This window comes from Somniosus microcephalus, chromosome 3, assembly GCF_052327205.1.
Source record: "Somniosus microcephalus isolate GS21.2 chromosome 3, FLI_Smic_1.0, whole genome shotgun sequence".
In the NCBI taxonomy this organism is placed as follows: domain Eukaryota; kingdom Metazoa; phylum Chordata; class Chondrichthyes; order Squaliformes; family Somniosidae; genus Somniosus; species Somniosus microcephalus.
The window spans coordinates 124,321,362-124,334,909 of NC_140989.1; the positions used below are offsets into that span (position 1 = coordinate 124,321,362).

Here is a 13,548-nt window from a genome sequence, read left to right on the forward strand (position 1 = left end):
TTCCGCACACATGGTCGTCAGGGACACAGGAAGTGTCCCCGATTTCCCACATAGTGCAGGAGGAGCATGCCACGGGGCTGAGCTGTGCTGCCATGACTTACCCTTTAATTAGTTCAAATTAAATTAAATCAAATCAATACCACTAATTACACTACAATTAAATGATATACTCAAGGGCCCTTGTTTACTACCACTCCTCACTACACAACAGAGACCCTAGAAACTATAAACCACAAAAATTAAGTTTGGAAAAAAGAGAGTGAAATACTCACCAACCAATCACTTACCTGCTTTCTGGTGACGTCACACTTCGATTACTTTTTACTTCTCTCTCTCCCCGCTCCTTAAATCCTGGGTCTCTGCGCTCAGTCTCCACCCAGGGCCTCTCTCGCTGCTGCCGCCGGTGAGTCTGGGCCGCTCTCTCTCTCCCGCTCCTTAAATCCTCGGTCTCTGCATCTCAGTCTCCACCCAGGGCCGCTCTCGCTGCTGCCGCTGATGAGTCTCTCAACAGGCGACAAGCTGATCCTCCTTGGCGACTTTAACGCCAGAGTTGGAAAGGACACAGACCTCTGGGGAGGTGTGATCGGCAGAGAGGGTAGGGAAAGTCAACTCCAATGGTACCCTCCTCCTGACGAAATGCTTAGAACATGGCCTTGTCATAACCAACACTTTGTTCCATCAGAGAGACAAGTACAAGGCTTCATGGCAACACCCTTGCTCCAAGCACTGGCATCTGCTGGACTACGTCATCGTCCGAGCGAGGGACCACAAGGACATCCGCATCACCCGCGCCATGACAGGAGCTGATGACTGCTGGACAGACCACCGCCTAATCCACTCTGTCATCTCCATCAACGTAGCCCCAAAACAGCGGCGGCAACAGAAGCAATGTCGAAGGAAAATCAACGCTGGAGCACTCAAAGACCCTGCTAAGAAAACCCTATTCAGCCTGCGCCTCACAACCAACCTGACGACTCCCAGTGGTTCAGAGGCACAGAGTGTCCACAACGCCTGGTCTGCACTCAAGGCCTCCATAATCAGCACCTGTAAAGAGACGCTCGGTCACTCGACCAGGAAACAGATGGTTCGACGAGAATGACCAGGAGATCCAGGAGCTAATAAGCCGCAAGCGCAAGGCATTCCTGATCTGGAAACAGCAACAGAACTCGAGAGCAAGAAAGCAGCTCTACAGATGCCCGAAGGCCGAGGTCCAACAAAGAACTTGCAACCTAAAGAACAGATGGTGGGTGGAGAAAGCGCAGCAACTAGCCGACAACCACGATGTGCATAGATTCTTTAGCGCAGTCAAGACCACCTGCAGCCCAAGCACCCAAGGTCCTACCCCACTGCGGGTCAAGAATGGAGAGATACTCATCAAGGACAGAGAGGCAGTCAGTGCCCGCTGGAAGAAGCACTTCGAAGATCTCCTTAACCAAGACTTTGTCTTCGACGCGAGTGTCCTCAATTCCATCCCGCAGCATGCTACTCGCCACCACCTCAGCACAACCCCAGTCCGGCATGAGGTTGAAAAAGCCATCCGACAGCTGAAGAACAACAAGGCCTCAGGAGCAGATGGAATCCCCATCGAGGCGCTAAAACATGGTGGAGAAGCACCATTGGCGTGAATACATTAACTAATTTCTCTTATTTGGAAGGAGGAGAGCATGCCAGGGGATCTCAGAGATGCTGTAATCGTGACCATCTTCAAGAAAGGTGACATGTCCGATTGCGGTAATTAGAGGAGTCTCCCTGCAGTCTGCCACAGGGAAAGTCATCGCAAGAATCCTCCTCAATCACCTTTTCCCAGTGGCTGAAGAGCTCCTCCCAGAGTTGCAATGCGGATTCCACCCACGAAGGGGCACAATGGACATGGTCTTCATCGCACGTGAACTATATGAGAAATGCAGGGAACAGCACCAACCACTGTACATGGCCTTCTTTGACCTCACAAAGGCCTTCGACGCCGTCAACCGTGTGAGATTATGGAGTGTCCTCCTCAAATTCGGCTGCCCTCAAAAGTTTGTCACCATCCTCCGCCTGCTTCACGACGACATGCAAGCCATGATCCTGACCAACGGATCCACCACAGACCCAATTCACGTACGGACCGGGGTGAAGCCAGGCTGTGTCATTGCACCAACGCGCTTCTCGATCTTCCTGGCTGCAATGCTCCATCTCATCCTCAGTAAGCTCCCCGCTGGAGTGGAGCTAATCTACAGAACAAACGGGAAACTGTTCAACCTCTGTCGCCTCCAGTCCAGATCCAAGGTCGTCCCATCCTCTGTCATTGAGTTACAGCATGCGGGCAACGCTTGCGTCTGCGCACACTATGAGGTCGAACTCCAAGCCATCGTCAACACCTTCACCGAAGCATACGAGAGCATGGGCCTTACACTAAATATCCGCAAGACCAAAGTCCTCTACCAACCTGCCCCTGCCACAGTACTGCTCCCCAATTATCAAAATCCATGACGAGGCCTTGGACAATGTGGACCATTTCCCATACCTCGGGAGCCTACTGTCAACAAGGGCAGACGTCGATGACGAAGTCCAACGCCAGCTTCAGTGTGCCAGTGCAGCCTTCAGTCGCCTGAGGAAGAGAGTGTTTGAAGACCAGGACCTCAAACCCACCACCAAGCTCATGGTCTACAGAGCAGTAGTGATACCCGCCATCATGTATGCTTCAGAGACATGAACCATGTACAGCAGGCCCCTCAAACCACTGGAGAGGTACCACCAATGCTGCCTCTGCAAGATCCTGCAAATCCATTGGCAGGATAGTCGCACCAATGTCAGTGTTCTCGCTCAGGCCAACATCCCCAGCATCGAAGCTTTGACCACGCTCAATCAGCTCCGATGGACGGGCCACATCGTCCGCATGCCCGATACGAGACTCCCAAAACAAGCGCTCTACTCGGAGCTCCGACACGGCAAGAGAGCCCCAGGTGGGCAGAGGAAATGCTTCAAGGACACCCTCAAAGCCTCCTTGAAAAAGTGCAACATCCCCAACCAACACCTGGGAATCCCTGGCTCAAGACCACACAAAGTGAAGGAGAAGTATCCGGGAAGGTGCCGAACACCTAGAGTCTCTTCGTCGGGAGCAAGCGGAAGCCAAGCGCAAACAGCGGAAGGAGCGCACTTCAACCCAAGCACCCCACCCACCTGCCCCTTCAAGCACTGTCTGCTCCACCTGTGACAGACACTGTAGATCCTGCAATGGACTCATCAGTCACCTGAGAACTCATTTTTAGTGTGGAAGCAAGTCATCCTCGGTTCTGACTTTCCCACCTAACTTTGTATCATCAGCAAACTTGGATACGTTACACTCAGTCCCTTCATCTAAGTCACTAATATAGATTGTAAATAGCTGAGGTCCAAGCACTGATCCTTGCGCTACCCTGCTAGTTACAGCCTGGCAACCTGAAAAAGTCCTGTTTTCTCCTACTCTCTGTTTTCTGTCCATTAACTGTGGTATCTTGAGGTACCCATAGATAAAGACGGACACCGGTTAACTCCGTAACATGGTTTAATCAACACTTGCACATAAAAGCTTCTGCCATGAGGCAGCAAAAACAAAGAGTACAACCAGTACAGATCAGACTTAACTCAGGAGAGCAATTGCCACAGCACCACCTGGTGCATCAGGTTACTCATAACCTCCCAGGTTACTACACTCCTCCCCCCTTAAGATTGCCGTATGCAATTCTTAAACAATAACCCTTACTAGGTACTACGTTTTAATTAACCAGTATGCTCTAACCATGGTTAACCCCTGACTAAGTTAACAGGTTTGTATAAGTCTTTCTGGTTGCTTGCGAATCCTTTGTGAATGTCTTAATTCCACTTGTGGTGGATTCTCAGATTCATTCGCACTTGAGATTGGAGTAGTCTCTGATGTTGGTTTTACTCTGTCCCGCTGTGGCCTGGCAGTACCAGTGTCCACTGGCACCTTATAAGCCGTGCTGGGTCCTGGAACAGCCTCCTCTACTGCCCTTTGTTCCATCTGAGGCCGTTCCCCCTGCTGCCGGCTGAAAAGCTGATCCACATGCCGACAAACCCCTCGACCATTCCCTAGTAACACGGAGTACGACACAGGTCCTGTAATGTCCTGGATTAGTCCTGGTATCCATTTCGGTCCATAACCGAAGTTCCGGGTGTACACAGAGTCCCCTATGGCGAAATGGCGAGCTTTAGTATGTTTGTCATGGTACGCTTTTTGGTTTGTTTGTTTTGTCTCAACCTTGCTTTTGAGATCTGGGTGTATCAGGTCTAACGTGCACCGCAACTTTCTCCCCATCATCAACTCAGCCGGAGAAAGCCCCGTGGTAGCTTGGGGTGTTATACGATAACTAAACAAGGCTCTATTGAGCTTGGTCTCCAGGATGTCACCTGAGCTCTTCCTCATGAGCTCCTTAAAAGTCTGCACGGCTCGCTCGGCTAACCCATTTGAGGCTGGGTGATATGGAGCCGAGGTGACATGTGTGATTCCATTCCTTACCATGAATTCTTTGCTCCCTTCACTAACAAAACACTGTGCATTGTCGGATACAATCATTTCTGGAATACCATGCGTGCTGAAGCTGTTCCTGAGACAATTCAGTGTGGCATCAGTCGTTGCAGAGCTCACTGGATAAACGTCGATCCACTTTGAGTGAGCGTCAACCAGCACCAAAAACATTTTGCCCATAAAAGGTCCCACATAGTCTATGTGAATTCTCCTCCAGGGTTTGCTGGGCCACTCCCAGGGATGGAGTGGTGCCCCGGCAGGTGCTTTCCTCTGTTCCTGACATATAGTGCATGACTTTACCTTTGACTCAATTTCAGCATCCAAGTTAGGCCACCACAGGTAGCTCCTAGCCAGTCCTTTCATTCTAGTCATTCCTGGGTGCGATTGATGCAACTGTTCCATCAAAGTAGAGCGTCCCCGCTCTGGGACTATGATGCGTGCTCCCCATAGCACACATCCATCTTGGACACTGAGCTCATGCTGTCTCTGTCTGTACGGCGCGAACTCCGGTCCCTCACGGTGATCTGGCCAGCCTTTCAACACATACTCACGGACCCTTGACAGAACGGGGTCCTTGGCTGTCCAGCCCTGGATTTGCGCTGACGTCATCAGGGGACTGATCTCCTGATCCAGCATCAGGACGTGCTCCTCAGGGGAAGTACTGTGAGGAGATTTTGAGCGGGGCAGGCGGCTGAGAGCATCCGCGTTCCCGTTTTCCTTGCTGGCTCTGTACGTGATCACATATTCATAGGCTCTTAGTATTACTGCCCATCTCATTATTCTCTGTGATGCCATTTGAGGCACCGCTTTCATCTCATTCAGTAAGCTAATAAGAGGCTTGTGGTCAGTACTGATTACAAACTTCCTCCCATATATGTACTTATGGAATTTCTTTACTCCAAATATAATGGCCAACCCCTCTTTATCAAGCTGTGAATAGTTCTTTTCCGCAGCTGTGAGCGTGCGTGAAACAAACCCGATGGGCCTTTCCACTCCATCTGGCATGCGGTGGGCCAACACTGCCCCCACTCCATAGGGTGATGCGTCAACCAATCCTCAGTCCATGCTAATATTGTACCCCCAATACTATGAGTCCTAATTCTGTGTAGTAACCTCTTGTGTGGCACCTGATCAAATGCTTTTTGAAAATCCAAATACACTGCATCCACTGGCCCCTTTATCAATCCTACTAGTTACATCTTCAAAATATTCTAACAGATTTGTCAAACACGATTTCCCTTCCATAAAACCATGTTGACTCTGCCTAATCATATTATGATTTTCTAAATGCCCTGTTACGACGACCCTAATAATAGATTCTAGCATTTTCCCTACTATTGATGTCAGGCTAACTGGCCTATAGTTCCCCGTTTTTTTCCTCTTCCTCCTTTCTTAAAGTAGCCATGGTGTGGAGATGCCGGAGTTGGACTGGGGTGGACAAATGTAAGAAGTCACACAACACCAGGTTATAGTCCAACAGCTTTATTTGAAATCACAAGCTTTCGGAGCGCTGCTCCTTTGTCAGGTGAAGTCTGACGAAGGAGCAGCGCTCCGAAAGCTTGTGATTTCAAATAAAGCTGTTGGACTATAACCTGGTGTTGTGTGACTTCTTACATTTGTCCTTCCTTAAATAGCGGGGTTATGTTTGCTACCTTCCAATCCTTGGGGACGCTTCTAGAATCTAGGGAATTCTGGAAGATTAATACTTGTGCATCCACTATCTCTGCAGCTACCTCTTTTAAAACCCTAGGATGCAGGTCGTCAGGTCCAGGGGATTTGTCGCCACTTAGTCCCATTAATTTTTCCAGTACTATGTCTTTACTTATACTGATTTCTTTAAGTTCCTCATTTTCTCTAGACCCTTGGTTCCCCATTATTTCCAGAATGTTTTTTGTGTTTTCTACTGTGGAGACAGATACAAAGTATTTGTTTAATGTCTCTGCCATTTCCTTATTGCTCATTATAATTTCTCCTGTCTCTGCCTCTAATGGGCCCACATTTACTTTCACTAATCTCTTCCTATTTATGTACCTTTAGAAACGTTTAAAATCTGTTTTTAATGTCTCTTGCTAATTTACTCTCATTCTTTTTCTCTTTCCTCATCAATTTCTTGGTCCTCCTTTGCTGAATTCTAAAATCCTCCCAATCCTCAGGCTTACTACTCTTTCTGGCAACATTATAAGCCTCCTCCTTTATTCTAATACAATATTTAACTTCTCTCGTTAGCCACGGTTGGACCACTTTTCCTGTGGAGGTTTTGTACCTTAAATGAATGTATATTTGTTGTAAATTATGTATTAATTCTTTAAATGCTACCCATTGCTTGTCTATTGTCATACCTTTCAAAGTAGTTTCCCAATCTACCTTAGCCAACTCGCCCCAAACGTAATTTGTTTTGTTTAGATTTAAGACCCTAAGTTCGGATTTAACTAAATCATTTCAAACTCAATATAAAATTCTATCATATTACAATACAGAAACAGGCCATTCCCCCCAAAAATTCTATCAGTATTTATCCACATGATGAGCAAATGGTCCTAATCACATTACCCACCCTGTTCCAATATCCCTTTTATCGTCTTTTCCTTCATCCACCTATCCAGTCTCATCTTGAATTTTGACACAGTTCCTGACTGAACCACTAAAACTCTCCGGAGTGTTGGACTGTTCTAGCAAAGACTCAGTACGAACATGATGGACCAAATGGCCTCTTCCTGTGCTGGAACCTTCTATGGTTTTTTGGATTACCTACATTATTGGTAGGGAAATTGTGGATATATCAGGAGAATCTAAAAATGGGACTTTTTTACCAATTGGGAAAGAAATTTAACATCATGGTTAAAAAGATCACTATATCATTCTCCAGCTTTAAAACACACCACTATTTCCATAACATACATTTTCCACATGGCATGAAAATTAATGGTAAAACTTGACTGGCACATTGAATGATTGACAATCAAATTTCTAATTATGACATTATGACTTGGACATTTTACACACTCCCTCACTAGACTGCATAAGATTTTTTTCCATACATATCTTATTATGACTAACTCAAATGAATATTGAATTCTTTTTGCAGGTTATTATAAATATATTTGACATTATGTGCAAGTAAATGTAAATTTAGAGACGCTAGTAGGTTAGAGGATAACGTATGGATCACAGCTATGATTTCGAATCAAAATAATTAATAAACTGAAGAACGTAAACTATTTGTAATTTTTTCTAAAAAAAAAGTGTAAAGGACAGAACAAATGTACTGTCAAGTTGCAGAGAGCTCACCTAGTTTCAAACAAAGTACTCCAGCAGGCCCTTTGTCAAATCTCAGAAACATGAGATCATGCACATTGAGACTGTCACTGTTCGGAGGAATAACCCGAGGAACTGTCCACTGAATTTGGGCCAATCTGCTTGTTACAATAAAGTGCTGGTTGAGCTGAAGTTTGGTTGCAGGTTTTACGTCCTCCGCTAACAACTGCATCTTCATCGGGGACAATGCCATGTCATAACACTGAACTTCACCTTGACAGCTGCCCACCATAATTACTGCACCATCAGGATGCCATTCGATCAAAGAAGGCATCAAATCAGCTTGAGCTAGTAAAGTCACCCTGCGATGAGCATCATATAAAATAAGTGAAGAATCCTCACAACCTAATACAAGCTTGTCTTCTGTAATATTCCTGCTGCAGCAAGTGGCTTGGGACCTCAACGGGATGCTAATGACTGCCACGCGTTGTAATTTATTCCGAGCACACTCATAAATGCAGCTGTCTGCCATTGGTTCTTTGTCCTGATTGATGAAGCATTCTACTGTATGGACCTGACAGGGTTGATTAATACTAAAACCAGCATCAAGTGGATCACCTTCTGTGCGTATGAAGCTTAAAATCTGAAAAGGAAAAGGAACAGTACACAAATTAACTAAAGTGAATAGTTGATATAACACGTGAACAATTGCTATATTGTTCCTACTTATACATTTAGAAATCAGAGGACAACTCATGGATAAATACTATACAGTACTTGTGTTTGTAAAGCAATGCATAATATTTTTAAATGTTCAGATACTAATGGCTGTATTTTCCGAATATCGTCGGTAAAATGGTAGGGCGGGACTTCCAACCGGACATCTGATCCTGCCGGCACCCGACTACATTTACCTTAAGGAGGGCCTTATGTAACGTGCGTGAATCCTGCTCCTGACTGGGTCTCCACTGCTAGGAGAGAAAGAAATTGAGGTTTGCTGCAGCAGTTAAAGGCTGCTGCAACTGTTTGGCCAGGTGTGCATGCACCGGAGCTGCACTTGATAATTGAAAAGCAACAGCAAAAGGAGGAGCATCATTGGTGGGGGGGGGGTCTGCAACAACCAAGGCCTAAAGATTCTCAGAAGCTGCGATGGAGATAATGCTGGCATAAATAATGGCAAGAAGAAAATGGCTCTTTGGCAGCCAGAGAGTCATTTCCCAGGCAGTCTGAAGGGTGGTGACACTAATGCTTAGCGCCAATTCTACATCCCCACAAACAGCTCTTCAGTGCCAGAAACACTGAATACTGCTGGAAGCATGACTCACCTCCACACCATCCAGGACCACATAGTGTAAAAGAATAAATGAATGGGCACAAGAGACCCCCCACCATCCCTGCCATGGGTACATCTCCTCTCATACCATTCCACTGTCACATTTCCTGCAAGGTTTAAGTGCAAAGTGAAGAAACTGCTGCATTGCCTGCACCTGATAGCAAGTTTGCACGGGAATATCTGCAGACACCTGGGTGAAGGACAATGTGAATTAGTTTATAGCATGACTAAATCTTTGTGTTCTTTGCAAAGGAAAGGCATGCACACACCTAGAGGCATGCACACAACCCGCCACAGGTGAAGAAATAGTTGCATCAGACCCCTCAGTAGGCATGAGGAAAAAGTTCTGCAACCACTGGGGAGATACACTGGGCAGATGGAGAGGTTGGAGGAGAGCGGTCAGGCCCAGGCTGACAATGGGATGGACCACATACAGAACTGTGAGCGTTTCCTGTCTGCAGACATTCTCATGACTTGAAAGGCCTCCTGTTATTGCTCAGTCACTGTGGTAAACCACTGTTATTGTTATTCACTGTTGTTGTTGTTGCTGCACACTGTTGTACCTATGCATGCCTCAACATGTCTCGGCTGGCTCCACCCACAGGCCCAGGTATAAAGGTGATTGACCTGCAGCCCCCTGCTTCTTGGAACCCAGTCAACCACGAGAGGCATGCTCTGTTCTTTGCTAATAAAAGCCTTTAGTTACTCTCCTAACTCTCCGTCTTTTATGAGTAATTGATAGCGCATCACTTTTATTAGCAAAAACAAAATGTCGACAAACGCTGTACAGCAGGCTGCTGCACCAAACGCTGAGCAGCAGGAGCTGCTGCGAGCCCTCAGACCAACATGCCTGGACCTAGACCCCCAAGAAGCGGGTTCGGCTACCAAATTCGCGCATTGGCTGCGTTGCTTCGAGGCCTACCTGCAAGCCTCAACTGTGACCCTGGACGAAAACAAGTTGGAAATCCTGGCCTCAAAGGTGAGCCACCAATGCTACCCCTCATGAGGGAATGTTCTCCTTCCCCAGGAAGTCCACATCGGGGATCTCGTTACCAACATGGCTGACTTCTCCAGGACCCGTCCTACTGCGGAAGCACGTGAGGTCCCATAAGACGGACCCCCTGGTCGAGAGGGTGAGCCTCCTCCATGCCAACCCTCAGTATGCTTACGTGGTGTACCCGGACGGGCGGGAGGACACAGTCTCCATACGAGACCTCGCACCTTCGGGTGCTCCCGAAACACCTCCCTCGCCACCCACCACTACCCACGCCTACCCCCAGTACGCTTACGTAGCGTACCCGGACGGGCGGGAGGACACAGGCCCCCACACGAGATCTCGCACCTTTGGGTGCCCCTGAAACACTACCATTGCCATCCACCACTACCCACAACCCAACCCCGCTAGACGGCATGCCGCAGCCCCAGGACCCGTCATTGACCATCCAACCGCTCAATGAGACGCCAGATTCAACGTTGGATGCTGCACCATCACCGCCGCCACCACGACGATCAGGACGGCATACAAGGCCACCTGATAGACTTACTTACACGAACCTTTAGTACACTTCACCCCGCCAGACTCAATTTTAAACAAGGGCTGAATGTGGTAAACCACTGTTATTGTTATTCACTGTTGTTGTTGTTGCTGCACACTGTTGTACCTATGCATGCCTCAACATGTCTCGGCTGGCTCCACCCACAGGCCCAGGTATAAAGGTGATTGACCTGCAGCCCCCTGCTTCTTGGAACCCAGTCAACCACGAGAGGCATGCTCTGTTCTTTGCTAATAAAAGCCTTTAGTTACTCTCCTAACTCTCCGTCTTTTATGAGTAATTGATAGCGCATCAGTCACATCTTATGCTCACAAGCCAGAAAGCACCTTCCTAAAATGAATGTCCTTTTTGTCCCTCATAAGTGTTGAACACTACAAGAAAGAAGCATCTGACAAGCAGCTTGGCACTTCCTGAGGGATCCTTCCTCCCCCAGATTCACCCACTCTGTCATGGCAGCTTACTTATTCAAGCACCAGCCAAGATTGGAGACAGGCGCCTACTGAAACAGAGGGTATATATCACTGGGTCAATCACAGAGCACGTGTGAGCAGGAGGAACATGTATCATTCACCATCTGGATAGTTAGGGAATTAAATTCCTTCCTGTTGATGAAGTTGATGGGCAATGGTACCCTGCCCTTTGGGAATCCAGCCACTTGGAACAAGGTGATTAAACTCTCTGTGGTTTGCTGGGTCCATGTGGATCTGAATGCATTCAGAAGCACCCCTGGACATGGCATTCGTGACATGTTTAATACAACGATGTACTGCCAGCTAACTGACATGACTAAGATTGCATAGAAATTACAACACGGAGACAGACTGTTTGGCCCAACCAGTACATGTTGGTGCTTATCCTCCACATGTAGTCCTAATCCCTGTGCCCGCCCTGTTCTCACATCCCTTTATTCCCCCTTTCCTTCAAACACCTATTTAACTGATTTTTAAACGTTGATATGGGGCAGAACTCCCATCTTTGGCCAGGGGCTTAAAACGGACAGTGGCAGATCGGCGACCTATTATACACCCATCAATCTTCCTGTCCAATAAGGTGTATATTGAGCAGCTGATCCGCTACTGTCCACTTTATCCCCTGCCAAAGGTGAAAGTTACACCCATGGTCTCTGTTTCAATCACTAACTTCGGTAGTACATTCCACAGCTTCACAACCTTCTGCTCACTGTCCTAAATCTCTTACAATTGATCTTACAGCTATGTCCCTCATTCTAGAAACCCCAGTTACTGGAAATAGTCTGTTTCATACCTTCATAATTTTAAATATCTCTACCAAATCATTGCATAATCTCCCACTCTAATGAAAATAGCCCAAATGTTTTCATCCTTCTTGTATTTGTTCATACCAGGCAGTGTCCCAGTGAATCTGCACAGTATCCTCTCTATCACCTCAATATCACTTCTACAGTGTGGAGCCCAAAACTGTACACAGTACTCCAACTGTGATCTTACTAAGGTTTTATATAGATTCACCATTACATCTTGACTTTTATATTCTATGGGGGAGAAATTCGGTGGTGCCGCAAACGGGGCGCCAAGCACGCCTGGGCGCCGAAATTAGCGCAGTGATCGGAGCAGTTGCGACCGCCGGAAATTCAGCTTGAACGCCCCAAGAAGGACACGGGGCAAGGTTCGAGGCGCTCCGCGTCCCTCTTAGGGCGCTGAAACTGAATATCGCAGCGCAACGTGCCGCAGCGCCACACGCTGCGGCACGGCATGCTGCGGTACTGCAGGCCTTCCTCCCATTCTTAAGGGGGTGGGGCCTGCACCAGCACGATCAGAGATCGCGAGTGCCGGCAAAAGAGCCCGGCACCGAGGAGAAGTGCCGGGCTCTCAGAAAACAGCCAGCACTGCCGCGGGGGGAGATCAGGAGGCCAGGGACGAAGGTGCTGGCAGGCGGCCGCCGAAAAAAACGGCCAGCCCGCACCTCCACCTTAATTTGCGCCACTGCAAGGTCCCATGAACCGGGCGCGATTTGCGAACGGTGCTACAGAGGCGGGCGCTACCGAATATCGAGATCGGGGCAGTAGCGGGGCACTGCGCACACCGATGACGTCATCAGTGGCAGCACAGCGCAACAGGCTAACGCCGCCATTAGCGCCCCAGCTAAATATCGCGGGAGGTGTGGCCAGTGGCGCTAAAGCCACTGAGTGCCCTCTTTAGGCGCTAACTGGTGGCGCAGCCCACTGAATTTCTAGGCCTATACCTCTTGCCATAAATCCCAGTATTCTTTTATGGACTTATCCACTTGAAGTGCTGTTTTTAAACATCTTTTGAAGCTAAACCTCTAAATCCCTCTACGCTTTTACATCACCCAAACTAACCCCATTCAAAGCGGAATTATTATTTTTTAAAAACTAAAATGTACCACCTCCTTCTGCTGCTTCCTCACCTTCCCCCTGGACTTCCTCATCTGATGAAGAATGCGCTTGTTGCGCTGGCTCCTCCAAAATGCTGGCCTCTCGGTGTGGCAAGGTTGGGCAGGATGCAACACACAACTATGATGCAGGAGCCTCTTTGGGGGGAATATTGTAGTGACCTCCCCATAACCTATCCAGATACCTGAACCTCTGCTTCAATGACACCCTGGACACAAGTAAAGCCAGCCACTGCTGCAAATCCTCGGCCTCTCATGTTGACTGTTGTGGTCAACGGGGAAGCTGATGTACTTGTTAGCCCTGGCAAACAGGGCATTGGTGATCTAGTTAATACAGCTATGTACTACAAACTGGGAAATTAAGATGATGTCCTCTGTAGCAGACTGGGAGGAGCCAGTGGCAAAGAAGTTAAGCCACTTTGAGAGCCACTGGCAAAGCATGGCACCCCTGGTCTAGCAGGCAGCAGGTCCTGGTCCAGAAGCGCAGCCTCTTGCTGCACTGCTCTTCA

General features: G+C 47.9%; 1 protein-coding gene across 2 annotated transcripts in view; it reads right to left on the reverse strand.

The window, feature by feature from the left end:
* The window catches only part of wdpcp (WD repeat containing planar cell polarity effector), a 322,735-nt gene that overhangs the window by 184,696 nt on the left and 124,491 nt on the right, over positions 1-13,548 (reverse strand). For both annotated transcript variants that reach the window (XM_085981577.1, XM_085981578.1), the window contains exon 10: positions 7,796-8,405. In XM_085981577.1, coding sequence (XP_085837703.1) covers positions 7,796-8,405 — 610 coding nt within the window. The remainder of the gene's footprint in view (positions 1-7,795; positions 8,406-13,548) is intronic.